Source organism: Acomys minous (assembly GCF_964271855.1).
Source record: "Acomys minous genome assembly, chromosome: 12".
Classification (NCBI taxonomy): Eukaryota; Metazoa; Chordata; class Mammalia; order Rodentia; family Muridae; genus Acomys; species Acomys minous.
Window position 1 is genome coordinate 9412385 of NC_140493.1, and position 21382 is coordinate 9433766.

Here is a 21382-nt window from a genome sequence, read left to right on the forward strand (position 1 = left end):
GTTACTAGATCAAGCGGTCATCCTATTTTTTGTTTGTTTGTTTGTTTGTTTGTTTGTTTGAGGAAGCTCCATCCTGGTTCCCATGGCGGCGGCAGCAGTTCTTTTATTCCCATCAATCAGGCAAAGTTATTTTTGAGTGACTTTTTATAATGAGAGCTGAACACCAAGAGCTAAGTGAACTCAGAGGAGGCGTTCTTTCACAGTGGCTGACAACCTGCGCCTGGCCTTGGAGATAACTGCAGATGTGTTTCTTGTACTAAACTGAACTGAATATAGTCTCCAGGTATGGTGGGGAGGGGCATGAATGTTCTGTCAGTAATCTGTTATTTCTAGAAACAATGAAGGGTTCAAAATATTCAGATCATAACTGTGACTATGAGTTCCTTGGCCATTCTGACATTGATAACAGGGCCTATTGACCTGGGCCTCAATATTCTGTATACAAATGCCCTGGGCACAACATTAAGAACACTATACTCTTGTTTTCTTTATAACCTCCCTCAGCACCAAAAGATCTTTAGTCAACGTGAGTTTTATTGTCACATTGGTTATAGTAGATGCCAAAGTATTGTGACTGTATATATCATGAGCTACCAACACCACCAGTACCTGTCATCATATGGAAAACTAACAAAGTGTTCCAAGCACTGTCCCCTCAGTTATGAGATAGCCCACTCGCTCAAGTTCTAAAGATTTGTTGCATTAATGTGTTTCCATACCCACAGCCTAGTGCAAGCAAACATGTGCATGCATGCACATGCCAGTTCCCACATACTGACATATGCTCAAGTCTACACGCCCAAGAATTTTAAGAGATAACACAAAAACAGGACGTTGATACTCTGCTCAGGGCTTTCCAGAGAAGAACATTCCAGAAAAAAAAAAACAGCAACTTATTAATTTCAGAGACTAGACCCCAAAAATCAAGGCTAGATAGGCATCCCCACATTTGCAAACAACATTCAGTTACGATACAACTCTCCAGACCTCTAGTTCCTCATCAATAAGAGGAAATTGCAAAGTGTTCTTAAAAGCTTTAAATGGGGGGAGGGGAGATATTGACAGAATGTTCTTTCCTTTAAAGAAATCCTACTTAGAACCACAAAATACAGAAACTGAAAACTGACCTGTTTTGTTTTGTTATTGTTGTTGTTGTTTGTTTGTTTGTTGTTTTTGTTTTGTTCTGTTCTGTTTTTGCAGAGGCTGAGCCCTGCTTTCTTACTACTTGTTGATCAGCCAGATTATGGGGACTCAGAAGCTCCCGTACTGAATGATCTCCAAAACGCCTTCTGGTCGACCTCTCTCTCTGAAACCATAAGCTACAGTTGTTAGTAATTCGTAGACCATGCTACAGAGACTGCAGCACAATGGACACTAGCCCTAAGGGTCAGATGGCTTCTGATAGAAGGTATTTATGTGTTCAGGGGGTCTTGCTTGATGTAAGACAACTTTCAGCTCAGTTATTCTTGTACCAAAAGCAGTACCTAAACTTCCCCCAAGAGAGGACAGGGAAAGAGAAGGACTCAGCAGCAGGACACCTCAGAACACAGGAGGTAGGCTAAGCGTACTCACTTATCCCTGGTCAAATCTGTCTTTGTCCACACCACTCACACACCCGCCATTTTCTGTGAACACTAAGCTACTGCGAGGTGAGTCTACAGCAAGAAATCTTATTTTAACTTGAATCTCCCACTCCAGAGCCTGGACCTCCGTGCCAGGCTTCCATCGTCACTGGAAATGTGTGTCATTTGCTTGTGCAGTCACGTGTGGAATCAAAGGTCAGCTAAGCATAACATATTAGCATAAATGAGCTCTACTGGTTTCTTCTGCGAATGGAAACTTGCCCCCAGAATATCACTGAATGCTCCCTTCTGACAGCAGCTTGGACATGGAAACAATGGGGCGCTGACAATGGGTAGTTCTCTTTGTGGGAACACAGTTGAATGGAGAATTTTAAATACAAACCATCTTCAAGTTGAAAATGGGTTCTGTATAAAATATTCATTGCTCATGCTAAAAATGTATTATAAATGCAAAGTGGAATGGTTTTAAGTAATTGTACCCCCAGTTATTCCTTTATATACTTAGATGCTCCATTTTGAAACCCCATCCATCCGATTGAAAAACTAAAATGTGAGTTTTTAAACGTAGAAATGATGGAGTGAAGGTTCTTTCTATCATTTGAAATATGTTTTGCTTGATCACTAAGACTTCAGGAAAATGCAAATGATGTGTGCATTCACTGAACTAGCAATCACACAGCTCAATTTCCAATAGTGTCACAGTCACAGTAGAGAGGCCCATGCAAAGATGGCACCTTCTCCCCGTTGCTGCTCTGCTTGTCTCCTGGGTAAAAACTGCTAATCGCCTGCTTTGTGCAGGGCCAGGCTTTGAAAGAATATCAAGTAGAGGATATCATTAATGATTAAAAGAAAATAGGGAAATTTTGACGGCGCTGCTTGCCTTTGAAGTGTAATTGCCAGGACCTCAAAAAGTAATAACTCTCATTTTATGAAGACTCCAAGGCAGTTGCTTTTTACTCTCTTTACCCCCCGCCCTAGCTGAATTCAATTGCTTCTTTACCTCTTCTCCACGGATGTGATAGAACTTTCCAAAAGTTGCCAAGATGGGCTCTGGCCCGCGATTTTCAAGATTACAGATCTGCCGAGCGGCTGTAGGCGTGCCTGGCATGGAGTTCAGGGACTGTTGGCACAATGAGCAGACAGAGGCATTGTGCCAGGTCTCCACCCTGCCACCTGCTGGATTGGCCTGGCCAGCTCCAGCCACCAGTAACAGCACAAAGCCTCCCTGCTAGTCATATCTGCTGTTCGAGGAAACTCTCAAACTGATAAGAACCTTCAACTTATGAACCGGGTTCTCGCCAAGCAACTGCCCTCCTCGATCTGCTTCCCCCTGCGTGGAAAAGAGCATGCGTCCTAGAAACATGGCCACCAGACTACCTCAAGCCCAGGGAATGGGTGGGTTAATGGCACTTGGTCGAACTTAAGGCTGTGAATTAATTCTTTCCAGCTGGCTATTTGTCCTCAGGAAATGTTCTGATTCTCAATCACTGTTTTCTGAATCTTAGAACAGATTATCTCTCTTGGAATCTTCTGAGCTGTCAATACATGGAGGTCTTAATGTGATTGTTTAGGGGACAATGCCAAAATTCCTCCAAATCTAGGCGATCCTCTACTCTCTCTTCCAGTCTTGCCGGCACCGACCAGCTTCTCGGCAAATGCCATCAATCATATTTGATAGCTACATGACCAGCGTAAACGTTATTTGTTTCTGGGGAAGTGAGTTCATTTGATTGACTCTAGCTTGAGGAGATTTTTTTTTTCCCCAGCATTTTGTTTTTTGCCAAAGTGGCTGAGCACGCAATACAATTCTCAGCAATGTATATAGATTTCCTTATGAAGGAAACACAGGACAATGTTAGGGAGCTTTGAATATTTTCTACTTCTGGTGACTGACAAGAATTCAAGAATTCATTAGGGGGAAGGGAAATTCATGAGCCTTAGAAAAGAACTCCACTAAGGAAAGAAAATTTAGTAGCAAACAAGTTAAGACTTCCACGATACCCCAGAACAAATTAAACCTTGTTGTCTAGCAGGAAAACTTGATGGCTGCTTCTCTGTAATTTTTTTAATATTTACTATAAACAGCATTAAAAATAGGGCTCCTGTTCTTTTTCCTCTGAAGGCACCTTGTGCTGTGGGTAAGTGGCCTTAGCCTTGGCCTGCTGGTTTGACTGCTACTGTTGCTTCAGTGTTGTGGACTTGGGGCTTGAGAACACAGAGAAGACGGATTTCTAGGAAAGCAAGAATTAGGTCAGCAAAGTATGCCGTAGCCCCTCCCCGGGGCCCAGCTGAGGAAGATGCTCTGAACACAGCCCTTCCTGCTCTGACTTCACAGGCTCCCATCAGCTTTCATGGTTCTCTATGGGAATAATTCCGTCCTGCCCTTTTTCATAGAAATACCTTTGTTTTTATTTCATGTTTGTGTGGCAACTAGGCGTTTCTGCCTGCCTTACTTGCCTTATTTGTGCTTCTTTGTCATAGTTCCCAGCTATCCCCCAAAACACGGGAGGCAACCATCTCCCTAACTCTCCCCTCAGTACACACAGAGAAGTCAAGCAGTTTTCAGGAATATTTACAGAGAAAATTTTTTTTTCTCGGTCCTTCTAAAAAACCCCTCAGAAAAAAAGCCAGCATGAGGCATGTTCCTTCTCACTAAGAGGAGCCTTGATTGGAATTCCCAGGACAATTGTCAAGCAAAACAGGACAGCCTGTAAGAAAGGAAGCTGGGAGAAATGCTGTCCGGGAATGGTAAGGAACACCCCCCCCCCCGCCCCCATCTCCAGCTCCAGAATAAACCCGGAGCTGATTAGCTGTTTTGGTCTGGGGCCAGTTGACTGCCACAAAAACATGCTCAGGCTGCCTGTCTCTGGAAGCCCTGTAGTGGGTTGGAGAATATTCACTGAGATATTTGGGGGAAGGGGGGGGATGGTTTGGGGCTTTTTTTAGAGACAATGTAGCCAAGAGGTAAAGTGTCAAAATACCTTCCTAAAAATAGATGCTTCTCCTGCCAAGGAGAAGTAAGGGCACACACTCTAAGGCTCCAGACAGCTGTTGGAGCATCGGCTTGCATCTCACAGAAGAGTATCAGTCGTGACGGGCGAGTATTTGGTGAGTCAACCTGTGACAGGAGCGTATGACTTAATTATAGTTATCAGAGATTATTCTATATTAGTGCGGCAACAAACCTGTTAGCCAGGTCCTCAGTTCTCCTACCTACCAGTGGGAGAAGTATTCCCCCTGCCTCGTGTTATGGTTATACCAGCATATCGAAGCTTGCCAGAGGATTTTTAAAGAACAGTAAGGCCAATGCATGATAAAGCTAGTTGCTTTTTGATATCTGCCGTCTAAAGCTTTAGCAAAGCCTCGGATAACGGTCAAAGATTATGTTCGTGTTTACAGTTTGGAAGCCTGGAGGGGAGATGATGTCCTATAATTTAAGAGACTTGGGGAAAGATTCCCAGCCAAGTACCACACAACAGAAATCAGAACTTGGAATGATGTGCTGGGCTGAGTTTGTGACAGAGATTTGCCATCAAAGCTTAAAAACAAAAATGAAATCTATACATTTGAGTGCTAAAAATGTGGGGTGGGGGGATGGGTGGGTGGGTGGTGTCAGGTTGCTGGCCTCTGAGAGGCACACAATGGGACATTTGGACAAGTCAGGGTTCATTTTCACGAAAAAATAACCACACCTAGGAGGGTGCACAGAAGCCAGTCACCTATCCTCCCGCCTCATTCCTAGCGTAAAGTGAAAAGAGCTAAGGAGTTTGCTGCTGTCACACAGCCAGCTGGTGCCAAGTCAGAATACAGCCCAAGTCTGTGACCCCTCAGCACATAGAGATTGCACCACTATATCCTAAGCCCAGAGTCTCCCACGACGTGTGTGCTGAGTACTCTGCCATGGGGCTGCATTCCAGCTCCTACTAAGAACATCTCACAGATAAAACTGTCTTTGTAGAATAATTTATAAACCAAGTTTCAATAGATTTTGATAGTGAGCCCACTAACAATTTGGTGTGTACATTACAGAGAGCTAATTATTAAATACAAATAGTAAAAAACAGCCTAGAGAGAGTAGAATGGAACCACTGATACCAAAAAAAACTCCTGCTCATGAAGGTTCAAGTGTTAGGCAAAGCTCTAAGCCTCTCTTTTGATAAATGAGATACCATCTATTTTTCCCAAAGAGAGCTTGGAAAGTTGCACGGACATCTGGGTTCTGACAGCATCCCATGTGTTGAAGCCAGTCACAAGAATCTTGACATTCAAACTTGTTGAGTAGGGACAGAACCCTAGTTTTTCCTCAGGCTCAGTTCTGTTCAACCCCAAATCACAGAGGATAAAGCCATTTTCAACTAACCCCAACCTACATCAACCCAGAGGCTAGAAGGAACAGTGCCATCTCCCTACATGTAATCTGACCCATACCACAGCAGCCCAAGCAGAACGGGTCAGAAACTCTAAAAGTAGGTGGTTGGCCAGAAATGGGTCAAGGAGCAGATTTTAGCCAAAATTGTAAATTGCATCAACAACGTGGGATTAGGAACCTGGTGTTCAGTGTCATCCGATGCCATCATTTCTGTGACAGGGAATTACACTAAAGACCAGTGCTGTGACTGTGGTGCCACAGTGGAGTCCACGTGAGCGCGAACATGAGTGTGGACGTGGAAAGGCTGCACAAGGTAAAAAGTGCAATGTCCGCTTAAGTTCTCTGCCCAACTTCCACTCTCAGGGCTTTTCTCCTTCCTGGGACCTTCCTTTCAGCTACGTCTTGCTTTTTCCAAGTCTTCACTGAGGCCACAGTGTCTGAGACAGGGCTGGTGATGTCTTCATGCTCCCAATAAAGCTTCTTAGTCCCTGCTTGCAGCAACCCCGCCCCGTGGAGAGCTGGTGACAGACAGACCCCGTATCGTGTCAGCTTATAATGAATGGAAAGTGGCCCCTGGCTGGGTTGACAACACTCTAAAGGGAGAAAACGTGGCAAATTATCCTAGGATTGTGTCCAAGAACTTACCAATGATGGTCAGAGTCGAGAAAGTAGGAGCACCAAGTTTGCAACAAGCATCCCTAACGTCGAGAAGACAAGGTAACAAGAGTTGCGGGGTTGGAGGGAGAAAACCATGTCAAAAAGGAGAGAATCCCACAGTTTTGCTCTTTGCTCTGTGTCTTAAGCCACTGGACCAATCAGCTGTCTGTCAGGGAAGCAGAGGAGAGAAAGTCTGAGCTTCAAACCTGCAAGTGTGCATGGAAATCTACAGCTTACCATTGGACCCTCTGTATTTCACTAGGTCAACGATCATGTGACACAAATAACCATAAGGTATGTTTAAGATAATGCCTTGAAAACCCTGGGTGCTTCACAGTATCACGTGGTTGCTATTACATCTCTTGATGCTGGCAGGCCACCACAATCATAGCATGCCTGGACACTTTCTGTCACCATGCTTCATCTGTAGTCAGCAGTTGCCTGTATGACACTAAAGAGGGGACCCACCAAACGCCAGAGAGCATTTGGTCCTCCCACAATGCACAGGTTAATTACTCACTCTGTCTCCTGCTGTGTGACCCCTCACTACTCAACTTCTTGATGCTGTCTCTGTTTCCTCCTCTGAATGTGGAAGTACAACCCTCTCCATCTCCTGCAGAGACTGAATCCAACAGATCTCAGTACATAGCCTAGCACATGGAGGATGCTCGATGTGCCACCGTCGTCATTAGTAGCATGTGATTTCCCATTACAGCAGAGGCATCCTTAGAGGAGTCAACCATCTGACCCAGCTCCTCTCCCTCCCTAAAGCCCATCCATCAAGTGTCTATTCAGATGCCACCCCATGGAGCAGCAGTGCCGAGAGCTCGCCCTGGGAAGGCAGTCTTTCCACACAGTATCACGTTTATTTACCTTGTTGCAATGGCCACTATCTGCAGTTAACTTGGGAGTACAGGGTCTTCCTGTTTATTTTCTTTTTAGTCCACTCTGAAATGTCAACTATCTAAGCAGCAGGAGGGGTCCTTATCTGCCTTGTCTATAGTAGAATAAAGTCTGGCAGATATAATACTCATAAAATATCTGAGGAATAAAAAGGAAAATAAAGAGAAGATGCTGACAGAAAGATGGAAGACTGGGTTCCTTAAATTATAGGATGAGACAGTAGGATGGACACAGGGCAAGGACTGTCTCTAGTCACCCTGCCCACCACACCCATCCACAGCAGAGTAAACTGATCATTAGCAATGCAGGGAATGCATGCATGAAGTCTACTCAAGCCCAGCATTGCTGCCATTGAGCATCTGTTGTAAAGGCACTTCCAGGAATCAGTGGGAGGTGGCTGAGACCAGTCATCAGGCACCTGCCTCAGGCCTACAGGACTGTGGTCCTCAGAGTGTGGTGTGCACAGGAATCACCTGGGGACACTGTTAAAGTTCAGATTCCCGGTTCTCACCAAACCCAACCCTACAGTCTGAATACATTGAACCAGAGGTTTCTGACCTGTGAGGTTGTGGACCATCGTTTGAGAGTCACTGTAGCAAGTTCCCACCTTCGGAGAAGACTTGGTCTCTGCTCTCTAGGTGAATGAGGCAATGTAGGAGCTAAGACAATCTTTCTGAGAACAGGTGAGGAACATCGAGGATTAAAATGATCACAGAAACTCCAAGCACCTTGGGAATGAATAGGACGAATGAGTCTAGGGACCTCTACAACCATGATCCCCCCTTAAGCTTTGGAAGACGAGGAAGAGGATCACTCCCCTATTATACCAGAGAAGTAGGACAACAACTTCTCTCTTGCTTCTCAAACTCCTGGACCGAACAATGATTTCCTGATAATGCAGCTGGCATCAACCCCTCAGGAGAACATAAATCCTGACTGGGGTTTTAGATGGCACGACGAAGCACTCCACACATCTCAAAAGGGGAAAAGCTATTCGGAAGCTACCAAGACCTTGGGGACTCTTACTTCCTTCCCAATTTCCCTTCTTGTGTTGAATACCATCCTAAATCCACCATTGGGGCTGTGGGAAAAGTAGGGCAGGCAAAAGATTAGGAAAACAAAGCCCGAGCCCTTGTGTGGCACAGTAAACTTTGTGACCTTTGGAAAGGCTCTAACTTTCAGGATTTTCATAATTATGCACTTGGTGCTTACCCAGGGCGTGTGCTTTTCTGTACACAAAGAATGAACTCAAAGAAAAGTGGGTTTCCACTGACAGGAGAAAGCAAAGGAACCCCCATCCTGGCTTAAACATTTGAAGTCTTCCAGTACTATGACTTACTCAAAAGCTCAGCTAACAGAGTTTCAGTGGAATTATTGATGGGGTATCTTTTAAGAAAAGTACTTGAAAGAACAAATAAGCTTCAAAGAGTCCATTTCAATGCGTTTAGCTTGTTTCCAAGAGTGTGGGAGATGCAGACTTGAGGTGCTCACTTCAGAATTAGATTGTTATGTGTATTATCGGGGTGGGGAGCCAGCAAGTTCTTATTTCATTGCGAGCAAAGCTGCCAGTTCAGTTGGTCTCTGTTTCTGGGAGAGATGGGACACTGCCCTGTGGATTCAAGACCCTGAAGAAGAGGTCTTTCTTTCCAGTGTTTAAATAGATTCAAGATAATTAGCTGTCAGACTCACCTCTTTCCAAAAGTGGGTTGTGAACCATAGAACAAAGAATGCCACATCCCACAGGTGGAAAGCCCCTTGCCAGCTCCAAGAACTGTGGCCAGTCCACCCCAAACACTTTCACTTAACCAGAAAATCCACTTTTAAAATTACATTAATTTTTTTCCCTAGGTTCATTTTACTTCCTTTTACATACTTGCCTAACACTGAGGTGGTGGATCGGGTAGTCTTCCTTGCTCCACAGTGTTTCTAGGACAGCGTTCAAAAGACATTAAATACTAAATACGTGTGGGGGCGGGGAAGGAAGTAGATGTTGTTGAGAGTTTTCCTGGTCAACGTGAAATGCTGGCAAGATCCCACTCTCGGTTCTGCGGGATGCTGACCGATGAGCTCATGTGTTTAGGGTAGGATTTAACTCCCGTCGTGTCCCTGGAGGCCTTCTTCCATTCATGGAGCTCCTTCGGAAACAGGGACAGCAGATGAGTTTGGGCGGCAACGCTGAAGAATGTGCGAGGGGAAAGTGGGTGGGACTGAACAGCCACTGGGAGGTAGATGCTGGCTGAATCTGGCTTGAGGGAACAAAAGGTTAAAACAGGTCGTTTAGAAGGCTTTGCGTCATTGTCCTATCGTATATCTGTGTGTGTGTGTGTGTGTGTGTGTGTGTGTATTATCAATTTCCTCCTTGAATGCTCTAAAGTACTGGGAGAAGCAAATCAGTTTGTTGCTCTCTCTGTGTGTGACCTAACCAACAAGACAGGCCTGCTGCTGGGACAAAGGTGACCGAAACCTAGGCAGAAGGCTTCGAGATGAAGGAAAACAAAGGATTAAAACAGATTTGTGTAGTCTTCTAGATTCCAGACAGGATGTTTTAAAAATCAGAGGAAAGGAGCCTATGAGAGATAGGAACTATAAAAAGAAACACATCTCAAGAAACGCTAAAAATTACAGTCTCTGCTTTAAAAAAAAAAAAAAAACACCACTCAGTGATCTGGGTGAGAAAAAGGAAGGAGTGGGCTAGGAGCTGTGTTCGCTCTGGCTGCTTGCTGGTGAAATCCAATTTTAGAATTTGAATGTGAAGGGCTGCTGCAGACTCAGACACCTAGTTCTGCTTGCCTGGGAGCATGCCTCTGCCACCCACATCTGCGCCCTGTGCATGGCCAAGGGCTGTGACCTACTGAGACGCTACTATGTGTCAGGGCAAGATCCTAGACCCTTTTCACACAGCCTTTACCCTTCACTGTGACTCAGCAAAGAAAGTGCTATTGTCTAGTCTAGTTTGAGCAACTGAAGTTCAGAAAGATTAAATAAATAAATTGCCTTAAGCCACGAAGCTGATGATGGGCAGGATCGGGATCCACCTCAAGGAGTCCGCTGTGTACTTGCAACCTTGGAAGGAAGGCATAGTGGGGAAGCGCGAATAGCGTGTGATATCATCGGAGGACGGCAACAACAGTGAAAGTGCATAGCCTATTTGAACTCTGTGTCTCATTCTATGTATTATCTATGTAATACATCGTCTCGTCTGATCTTGACAACATATGCAGTAGAAACTCGTGTCTTCTGAACGGGCTACTACACCTCGGGGAAGGTAGTCATGGTGCTGGCCAATTGCTCTTTACTCCACAAACACACACTAAGCATGTTCTGGGAGCTCTGCACTTCACATATCAGGGAGCTAAACAAATGACATAGACGAATGAAAAGCCTTGCTCTCATGGAGTTTAAACTCTTGTGGAATGGTGAGATTAAAAAAAAAAAAGATAAATAGAAACTATACTGTACGTTATATAGTAATAACTGAGAAGACAAGTATAAAGCAAGACAGGCTGCTATGGAAGGCTGCATAGACTCATCCTCATGTGGACTTCAATGACGTAAGCACAGGAGAGTTTGCAGCCTAGGAGCAGCCAGTGCAGAGGTCCTGGAACAGGCCAAGGGAAGGCAAAGGATAGAAGAGGCAGCCGGGGAGGAACTTGGGATAGAAATAAAAACAATTCGTTATTCAGTCAGTGGATTTTGAACGTAAGTCTTGGTGGGGTGGGGATGTGAAAGTGACCACAATGATGAAGACTCTGGATTCAGATATCACATTCAAGGGGTTTTCTAGGGAAGGCAACCAGAGAACACTGCAGCAACTGGAGGAGAAGAATAAGGGGTCTTTGGGGACTCTGCTAATATGGGGGGGGAAAGCCAATAACCAGATTGAGATGGTATAGTACCATTGGCTGAGGGGAGACATCCCTGCAGAATGTCCTGATTTAAAAGGGCGATGAAACGGCATGCCCAGATAAAGGAGTGCAGTCACAGAGGGTGCAGCACACGGGCCAAGCACAGAGGGGTGACAGGGAACGCCTCAGATTGTGGCCTTTTCCTCCATAAAATGCAAGCGGCCAGCTGAGATTGTGTGTGAGAAGGACAGCGACCATTTGGAAGAGGAAAAAGGGGAGTTGAAGTCACCGTCCAGGGAGATCAAAAGGTACATGCAGTTAAAAAGGGAGGGTAGCTAAAAGGCGGAACCACGCCCTAGTTAAAGTCAGCGATCACGAATCTGAGCTAAGAAGGCCAGTAATCCAGGGCTCATCCTTAGCCGTACTCAACAGCAGAGTACCAGACGTGGAGACAGGAGTGTGTTTCCGTGGGTGTGAGAATTCTACTGGAAGAGCACAAACCAAGGGAGGGTACAATGGTGAAGATGTACACAAACTAAAGATAATGGTAACTCTAGTAACGACAGGTACAAACGGCCAGGCACCACAGGAAGGCTGCCAGAGAGCAGGTAGTATGTGAGAATAAATAAGTCAGGGCCCAGTTTCAGCCTCATCTGTGAAGTTTGTGAGCTGCCCAAAAGCACCCAGCTCGAAGCAGAAACAGGCACTGAAACCCCAGCTCTGTCCCAAATTGAATGCTGTGTATGAGCTTCCATCACCCAGAAACACTGAATTTGTTGAATGTTTGGAGTTAAGATGTGGGGGGCTGGGGATGTAGGGTAATTGATGAGGATACATGGGGGCCCAGGCTTGATCCCCAACACTGAATATCTAGCTGTGAGAGGGAGAGGTTGTGATAGCAGAAGCTCGGCGTCACCCTTGGCTACATAGCAAATTTGAGGCTATCTTGGGCTACATGAGACCCAGAAAGAAGGAAAGGGAAAAAGAGAGGAGAATAAAGCAAAAGAGAGGGAGAGGAGCTGGAGGGGAGGGGAGAGGGCAAGGACAATAAAGGGGCTCAGAGCAGAGGGTAATGGTGTTTCCTGCTGACGATGCAGGTCTAATGACCTGAGTTCAATCCCCAAAACACACATGAAAACAAAAGAAAAGAATTGACCTCACAAGTTGCTCTCTGAGCTCCATGCATGTGCCTTGGCACATGTACCCCCCACACACACACACACACACACCACACACATATAAACATGCATCATAATAATTGTAGTGGTGTCTTAACTAAATATGGTTAAAGAGAAGAAATGAAGATTTGGGCCAGGGTCAACAGTCAACTGAGGCTACTGGAGTAGGACCAACGGCAGAGGGAGTCGCTGAGATAATACGAGGAGACGACTGAGGTAATAAAGTGAAGAATCATATGTGTGCGTGTAGCCTGCCAATAGTGACAAAAAGACAGTGATGTGGGGGATGTTAGCTTGCTACAAGCTGAAGCACTCAAGGAATCAAGCAAATGGCCCACGGAGTGCTGACTACAAAAGAAGTAGGGGGAGTCTATTGAGTGCTCTCACTCGGTGGGGGGGGGGGGTTATGAGATACACAGGTGAGTGAATTTAGAGAGAAGAGAAATAGGTCTAGATGTGGAAATGGTGAGGGAAGGAATCCTTTGTTCTCACCTCCGCCTTGAGCGGGGGAGTCCCTGAGATCAAGGAGGGAAGAGAACAGTGAAGACTGTGCTACAGCTGTCCTTAAATTCTAAGCAGCCAATGAAAATACTGTGGGAGAAAGCACAGGGAAATTAGAGTCTGGCCATGAAGATGGCCTGGTCCTGAGCATCGTGTGATGAATGACATGAGAAGGTTAGCCCTGCTGGCCTGAGGCGGCAGACACAGCTCACAAGTGTTCAGGTCCGGCTGGCAATCAGGACCCTGGAGAGCCTAACATTTACTCCTTCATTTACACTGATAGAGACCTCCACGTCAGCGGAGGGTGGTCCCTCTCTTTTGAAATCTAACACAAAGCTAATAGGCCCCAAGAGAGCTTACGTCAACGATAGAGAGATCTCTGCCTTGTCCTAGGAAGCACCTGCTAGCACACTTCTGACCATAACCATAAGCCTTGCCCTTTTGATCATTTTCTTATAACTAAACATGAAACCTTCTCTCCTTACTTATCCACCAAAGAAAATTGTTTTCAAGTGAGAAAGCATAGAATGAATCAAACAAAACAAATTAAAATTCCAAGGGAGCAAATACTTCTTTATTTTTTAATAAATGAGGAGTACATTTCCTGAAAAAAAAATGATTAGAGGTGATAATTGGAAAGGGGCTTGCACTATCTTGAACCTTCAGGAAGTTCTAGCAGAGATGGCAGGGGTGAGACCAGGCCCCTCCTGAAGAAACAGCTCCAGATTCTAGCACTGGATCCCTGAGAAACATCCAAGGAACCTTTCCAGAGACCACCTTGTAAATACTCTATGATATGGGAAGGACATTAACTCCCCAGAAACTAACATTTATCCCCCAAATCATGGCCAAGGGACTCTCACAGAGGAGGATGAGCTACAGATGTGGGCAGATGTGAGCAGTGCATACTTAGGCACCACCTGACCCAGTGAGCAGAGAAACCAAGCAAGTCATCTACACATTAGGAATAATTCAGGCTGGTACACCAGAAAAAGCAATGTCTGTCCCCATCACTGCTTGTGTGGGACGAGATAAAGCAGAAACTAAAACCACTTCTGCCAAATGCTTCGTTGAAAGAGATAAAGGCATCATTTTCTCTGCCCTCCACCCCCCCCCCAATGAGGTTTATTCCTGTCACTGCAAGGGCCCCTGCAGTGCTTACCCAGGAGGCTCCCACTGAGACACCAGAGCTAAAAGTTGTCCTTTAGCAAATAGAAGCCACTCAGAGAGAGGGCAGAGTGGGGAGATCTCCTACAGAGAAGTGATGGAAAGGCATGGGGATTCTTCAGTAACCTCCTGGCCCCCGGGGAACCAAGGCTCTAAAAATAGGACCATCTCTTGCTCTCCAACACAGTGTCACCTTCTGAAAACTCTATGAAAGTTCCTTGCTGAGTTCCCTCAGAGCTTTGCCACTGACCCCTCCCGCCCCCCAGGCAGACATGGCTTAATGAGCCAATAGGGGGGAAATCTTCAGAGGTGGAGTCCCAGGGGAACATCTGTCTGCTCTTGTTCCGTGACAGTGTCATGTGCAGGACATGTGCTCCTGGCCGCAAGAGAAAGTCATGCAACTAACAAGCTGGCCTCTGGAGAGACAATGATGCTCTCTGTGGGCATTTCCACTGTGAAATTTTCTCTGAGTGTAGCTAATATCTTAGCAAGCATTTCTTGAGGATTTTTTTTTTTATGGACAAGGAACCAAAGTAAGCAACCGAGATTTTTTTTTCTCATAACCTTCAAGCTGCCTCATATTCCTGACAACATTTAAGCAAGAAAACTGAGGCTCAACCCAGGGTTTCAGTTCTGACCTCACAAAGACACAGTAAATGGTCATGTTGAGCTGGGCCTCAGGACCGCTTCTTTGTGATACCCCTGGACAAACAATGTTCAAAGCGGGGGCAGCAGCCAACCTCCCCAGCACGAGCTATGGCGCCTACCCCAGCCTGACCACCCCTATCAGCAAGTCTAACGAACAAAGCCTGTACCACCATCTACTTCTGCACACCACACACTTAACTAGAAACCAAAACTGAATGACCCCCCTCGGTTAGCCTCAACTCCATACGGAGCCTCTCACGACACAAAACAGTGGTGTTCTCTCTATTTGACACCAGGATGATCCAGCGCTACGCAGAAAGTCGTAGTGACCTTCCATTCCAAAAGCACCTCAAGCTCACTTAAGATCGTTACCAATGAAATGGAATTACAGAAGACCAGAGCTAAGATAGTATCGTAACTATAGTCATGAGACTTTTAGATCGATCTTTGATTGTCTTTGTGATATCCAGTAAAATGGAAAAATAAAATTACATATTAAATTATATATTAAATATATACACATGTATATACATACATATGTGTGAGACTCTCAGAGACTAAGATGTCAGGAAAAGACAATGAATTCTCATTCCCCGTCTCCCACAGCACCCAGCATGGTGCTGCAGTAACTCCCAGCTGAAAAACAGGCTAGAAAACATAAAAGACCGAAGGCCACGGACTCCGAGTATAAGGTCAAAGAGTCACAGGAAGAAGAGAGGTTAAAAATTCTCTGCAAAGTCTGGGGCATGTGCCAGTAACAGGCAAGGAACGGGTCTCCTAGACCCTGCACCTTCACACCATCCCCCAAGGACGAAAACGTACAAAGCAACAAAGAAGATGCACCTTATCCCTGAAGGTGTCCAGACAGATTACATCTGTCAACCCTTCCCTCTCTCCATTAAAAGCGATTACATCCTCTTCAAACTAAAGAGGACGCTGAAGCCAAAGAAGCACTGACAACGTCGCCAAGATCTCAAAGAGAGCACGGGTGGAGCCAGGCAACCAACTGCGAGCTGTTGGCCAAACTCCTTCTTGCCCAAAGAAATGTGGATCTGAGCCTCCCACAGCTCCTCACGGGGAAGCCCCGCCCCCGCCTCGAGGGCGGGGGGGGGGGATAACTTCACAAGCAACATGTAATACATGATAACGAAATAATAGCTGGATCTAGGAAGCACTTTAAATCCCTTAGTTTCGGGTACACGGGGTTTCCAGGAATGGGTCCAGCGAATCCATCCTGAGGCTCTCGTTTGATCCCAGCATAAAAATCGGCTTGCCCTCCACATTCCGTTTGGGCTCTGTGGTTTTGTTTTGTTTTATGACCATGTTGCTTTTACTTAGCTTGGGACATGCAGTCATTGTTTGGGCTTGTGCAAAACAAAGACTTGAAGATCTGAGTTTCTAGTCGTCTGCGGCTGCTCCTCTGCAGGGGCGGCGGGAAGGGGGGTAATTTAAATTAGTCAGCTGCTAACTTAGCAAAGGAACCGAAGGAATGAAGTTGCTTATCAACTTGGTGGCCAAGCCTCTCTTTTAAGACCTTAATTCCAGAGATGGCCGTAGCTAGAGTTTATTTGAAAATCCCACATTAAGCTAGAGAAACAGCTTAGTGTTAAGGAGTGCTTACCTCGCACTCGCGCGCATGCGCACACGGATTCAAAGTTGACAAACCACCATCAGGAAGGTCAAGAGCAGAAAAGACCAGGCCTGTAGACTTCAGCCAGCCAGAGTGAGACCTGAGCTCAGGATGGTCACACAGCCTCCATGGAGCAGCTGGTGGCTGTGCTGGGGGGGGGGGGGGGCGGGGAGCTGGAGTGGGCTTCACCTGAATCTGAGCAGCTCTGGCCTTCACCAGCTGGCTCTCGTTTCAACAAGGCAAATTCCACCGGCTGCATCCAGCAGATGTGGTAGCCTGGAGGCTCCATCCTGTACAAGGCAGCAGGCAGTCAGCCAGCTCTGGGCTGACTGCTCCCCGTGTGATGATTCAGCTCTGCCCTGGGAAGGGTGTCATGTCAGCATGTATAAGTTCTCCCAGGCCGTCTGAATCCCTCAATGCACCCTCTCCCTCCTCAACCTTCCACAAGAATGCCACTGTCATTGAGAGCCCCTGGAGACACTGAGAGTTCAGCAAAGGACAAAAGAAATAAAGCCCAATTCTCGTAGAGACTAGATTTCTAATTTATCCTAACAAAACAGTTAGTTAGCATCCTTGTTGCTGTGACAAAGTTCCTGGCAAGAAGATTTGTTTTGCTGACAGCTTTCGAGGGTTCAGTAGGTACTTACTTGCCTCTGTGTGTCTGGACCCAGGCTGAAGAAGACTGTCAATATGGCGGAAGTATATGGAAGAGGGGCCTGGGAACATCACCGAGGACATTGAGAAGAACTGAGCCATAATGGAAAAGGGCCAAGCCAAGATGAAGCACCCAAGGTCTGTCTCCAGTGATGGACACTCCCCTACATGGCCCCTCCTCCTACAGGCCTACCACTTCCTGCAAGGCTATTCGCATTTTGAACCTGCCAGTGTGTTAAAGCGTTCATTCGGGCAGAGCCTTCGTCATGTGATACCGCTGGACACACCCTCTCAAGATGCGCTACACAGAACTCCTGGACATTTCTCAACTAAGTTTCACTGACGGTTAAAAACTCCTGGCCTAGTAATGCAGAGCTGGGACAGAAAGATTACAAAGTTCTAAGTGGGGTACAAGAGGATTTTAAGGGCAGCCAGAGCAAAGTAAGTTTAAAAAGGGCCTAAGGGTACAGCATTTGCCTAGCCTATGTGAGACGCTAGTTTAATCCTCAGTTCTACAAACAAATAAATACTATCATAGGCTCAATCAGAAATACAGCCCCAAATATTGTAAGTAATCTAATGCAAAATATTGTAAACTATATAAAACCCAAACAGTACTAGGATGGTTAAATAAATTTTAATTTGTCTGTTTGGTGTCACACAAATAACCATTTTTACAATCACAATAAATAAAAATGAAAACATTATTCCATCTGACATACCAAATGGTAAAAAGGGAAAATTATAAATCATATAACTTACATTGAACTTTCTAAATGGAAATAAAAGGCTTATATGCACATGGAAACAATTTGAAGTAATATACACAAAATGTTCACCATGGTTATCTTTGGGTGGTGAGATTTGTAATGACTATATATTTTCTTTGTGTTTTGTACAAAAATCCACTTTTTGTCAAAGTTCTACAATAAATAAGGGTCTTGGCCAAATACCAATTTAAAAAAAAAAAACAGACCTCATCAAGTAATTCAGTATTAGGAATTTAGTATGGAAAACTACCTATAAATGTTTTAGAAGAAATAGTAACAGGTCTGTTTGTTCCAGGTGCTTTTCATTCTAAGTCTACTTTAAAGATTTCACCTACATACAGAACTGTTGTTTATTTGGTACACTGGAAGATAGTAGCCCACTCTTGTAACAAGTATTTGAGTCTCAGCCTGTCGCAAGCTCAGAACCATCCAGCTAAGTTAGACATGAGCTCTAACCAATCCAACTAGCTCTGTACCTCACTTCCGTCTTCTGGGTATCACTTCCTTTTCTCTGGCTAGTGTCACATATGGTAGTGGGGAGGATGCTTGAAGCATTTTTGGTCTAGACTGCTGTTAGAATCTAGGATCGAATATAACATCAGCTGTAGGAAAGCAGGTTGGCAGAGCTTGATGTTGCCCTTTCAATGTGGAGAGTAGTGATGGCAACGAGGGCCATCAGAAGCTGGTACCAACTGGGCAGGGGAAAGACGCTTGGTGTCTGTGGTCCTGGGGAAATATGGGCGCCTGTGGACAGCACTTGAAGAAAGGAAGGCACATCTTGATTCTTCTATACTTTGTTCCTTCTAGTCACCTGTAGCACATCAAGTAAGCTGAGTCTGAAGCCACTTGGCAAAGGATTCTGGGAAGTGTCCTCTGAAAGAAAAGCCACGGATACTGCAGAACAGTCCTAGGGAAGTGCGGGAACGGCAGGAAGACACCCAGCTTCCTGTTCAAAAACTGTTGCTTCAATAATGGAAAACAAATAAACAAACAATAACCAAAATAATTTTTAAATGTAGTTTCCTTCTTATTAAAAATGTGGCATGGCCATGTCAGTTACTAGTCTTTTTTAATCACAAAAATATACATCCTAGGTTTAACATAGATGTGAGCCTATAGATAAATAAGGTAAAATAGTTAAATAAGTCTTCAAAAGCCTCAGAGACCTACAGAATATGGCATTTAAAGATGTTTTTATTAGCTTAAGGATTCTTTGACAATAAGACAGGTTAACTCCCGGCAACGCCCAGCCTACCTCAAAGAAGATAATGAGCATCAAAGAACCTCCTTAAGGAGATGGCTTCAAATGTAGCAAACAAGCCACTGGGCAAAATGTCCTTGTTCCTACCACAGACAGAATTCTGCCTAAAAAAGGGCAAGCTTGGATGCAGGCAGAGTCAATGGCCAAATTCTAACAAGACAGGGTAAGCAAGTCCTCAACAGTTCCTGCTTCCCAAGTATGTCTGTCAGATATACTAGGCCAGAAAGCTAAAGATTATGCTCCAACGTTATAGAGAATTTTGAGTGACTGTTCAGGCAATCTTTTTTTTTTTTTTTCATGTTGGAAGCTGCTAACCTGCACTTCCTGTTTACTCAGGTAATTAATTTTACCCCTTCTCAAGTCTCTGTGGGGTTGAAGACCAGATAGTTTAATTTTACAATTAAGCTTAGCTATTTAGTGGTCACAATATTTTTAAGTCTAGAGATGGTTTTAGGTTGATAGAGATGAGATATGATAGATATTGATTTTCGTTCACAATTTTAGACACACCAAGATAGGAAAGATGTTTTCTTCAAGGCTGCCAAATATAAATAGCCAAAACACTAAGAATGTAACATTTATATAATTCCTAGTTGTTTCGTGGTTTTTCTTTCTGTATGTAGTTTATTGTATATATGTGTATCAATATAAATGTATATGTAAAAAAATTTAATGCTAATTTTTTTATTTTAATGTGGTATGTATTTTCAAATCTTCTTCCTCCTATAATTTAACAACTAACATTTTAATGAATCTCCATTCGTGTGCAATACAGAGCCATACGTAGACAATGTCACAATAAACATGATCAGACACTGAAGGTGTTAGTGGGGCAGCTCAAAATCCTAATCTGCTTTTCTGTTGCTGTGATAAACCCCATGATCAAAATCAACTTGGAGAGGAAATGATTTGTTTCATCATATAGCTCACAGTCCACCATCTAGAGAAGTCATGGCAGGGACTCAGGCCAAGAACTTAAAGCTTGCTTGCTGACTTGCTCCCTAGCCTCTGCTCTGTTGAGTTTCTTATACAGCCTGGATTCCCTGCCTAGGGATGGTACCACCCACAGTGGGCTGTGTCCTCCTGCATCAATTAGCAATTAAGAAAATGCCCCACAGGCAAGTCATAGGCCAATTTAATGTAGACAGGTTTTTTTCCTTAGATAACCCTGGCCTGTGTCAAGTTGAAAGGCCAGGCAGGTGGGGACTCTAAAGGTTCTTCTTGCCCCAAGACCCTCACTGCATTGCCAGCCTTCTCTTTTCATTTTAATTCCACCACTCACCATGGCTGTTCTTCCTGCCACTAAAAAAAAAAAAAAAAAACGAGCTCAGCTGTCACCATCTTACAGGGAAAGAAACATGAAGCATGTTCTATAAAGGCCATGCCTTCAGCACCTACCCTCAAGAGCCTCTCCCTGTGATATGAAAGTTCTTGCTTTCTCTGCACCTCCCATTTATTTTTGGCACTCTGGAACCTTCCACCTAGATCCATGGCTGAAATTGCTCTCATCTTTCCACAGCCAAGACCAGCGGATCCCCACTGCTACTGTTGTTATCCCTTCTCATCCACTTGGCGTATACTACCTCCCCCCTTACGTCACTCCCCTCCAATTCCCTCCCTTCCCCTGCACAGCTCACTCCTTCCAGCCCACACTTCAAATATGGGTGGGTGCTTCACATACGTACATCCTTGGTCCTTAGCTCACCTGCATACTTTCACTGGACAATTTCATCGTATAAAAATCCATATGACTCCCGTTTGCAATCCAAGTCCTGAGGAGACCTAAGCTTACCTCTCAGATCCATGTCTGTCCTCGTCGACAATCTGCATGAGTCGAAAGCATCCTGTACTGCACACATTACAAGCTCTTCTCCTTCACCCCAATATTGATGCTATGTCATCCATCCCCACAAAAGACCAGACCTCTTGCTGGATAGGTCATAAACTACAGTTTCTTGAGTCTTCCCTTTCTCTCAGCTATCAGATACAACCAGACTACCCTGTCTAATGTTTTCGTGCGTCACATACCCATGAACTTATCTCCAGTCCCACTCTTATTATCCTAAAACCAACTTTCTGGGCCCCACACACCATATCCAGGGCTTACTCCAGGCTCTGAAGTGAGCCTGCCTGGGTATGAACTGGGCTTTACCATTTATCACCACTGTTTCCTTGGGCAAATTATTTGTATTACTCTGTGTCTCCATTTCTTTACC

The 21382-nt window shown here is 44.9% G+C and overlaps 1 protein-coding gene across 3 annotated transcripts; it reads left to right on the forward strand.

Annotated features, from left to right (window-relative positions):
- The first annotated feature begins 4573 nt into the window (after positions 1 to 4573).
- Positions 4574 to 19590, forward strand: LOC311609815 (uncharacterized protein). Of its 3 annotated transcripts, none has more exons than XM_084803187.1 (5): positions 4574 to 4691; positions 6172 to 6265; positions 6578 to 6669; positions 6756 to 6903; positions 18713 to 19590. In XM_084803187.1, exons 2-5 carry the CDS (start codon positions 6236 to 6238, stop codon positions 18737 to 18739), a joined length of 297 nt encoding a protein of 98 aa, XP_084659313.1. In that variant the 5' UTR covers positions 4574 to 4691; positions 6172 to 6235; the 3' UTR covers positions 18740 to 19590. The 3 variants fall into 3 exon arrangements, with proteins under 3 accessions (XP_084659313.1, XP_084659312.1, XP_084659314.1); XM_084803186.1 differs by lacking the exon at positions 18713 to 19590 and adding an exon at positions 7229 to 7753; XM_084803188.1 differs by lacking the exon at positions 18713 to 19590 and adding an exon at positions 10513 to 11368 and having other exon boundaries at positions 4588 to 4691.
- The last annotated feature ends 1792 nt before the right edge of the window (positions 19591 to 21382 follow it).

Excerpts from the sequence above, each read along its gene's own strand:
- LOC311609815 (XM_084803186.1), top strand. The coding sequence starts at position 6,236 with ATGAGTGTGGACGTGGAAAGGCTGCACAAG. Across the intron at positions 6,670-6,755 it reads CCTAACGTCGAGAAGACAAG|CCACTGGACCAATCAGCTGT; the intron begins GTAACAAGAGTT and ends CTGTGTCTTAAG. Across the intron at positions 6,904-7,228 it reads GTGACACAAATAACCATAAG|AGACTGAATCCAACAGATCT; the intron begins GTATGTTTAAGA and ends CATCTCCTGCAG.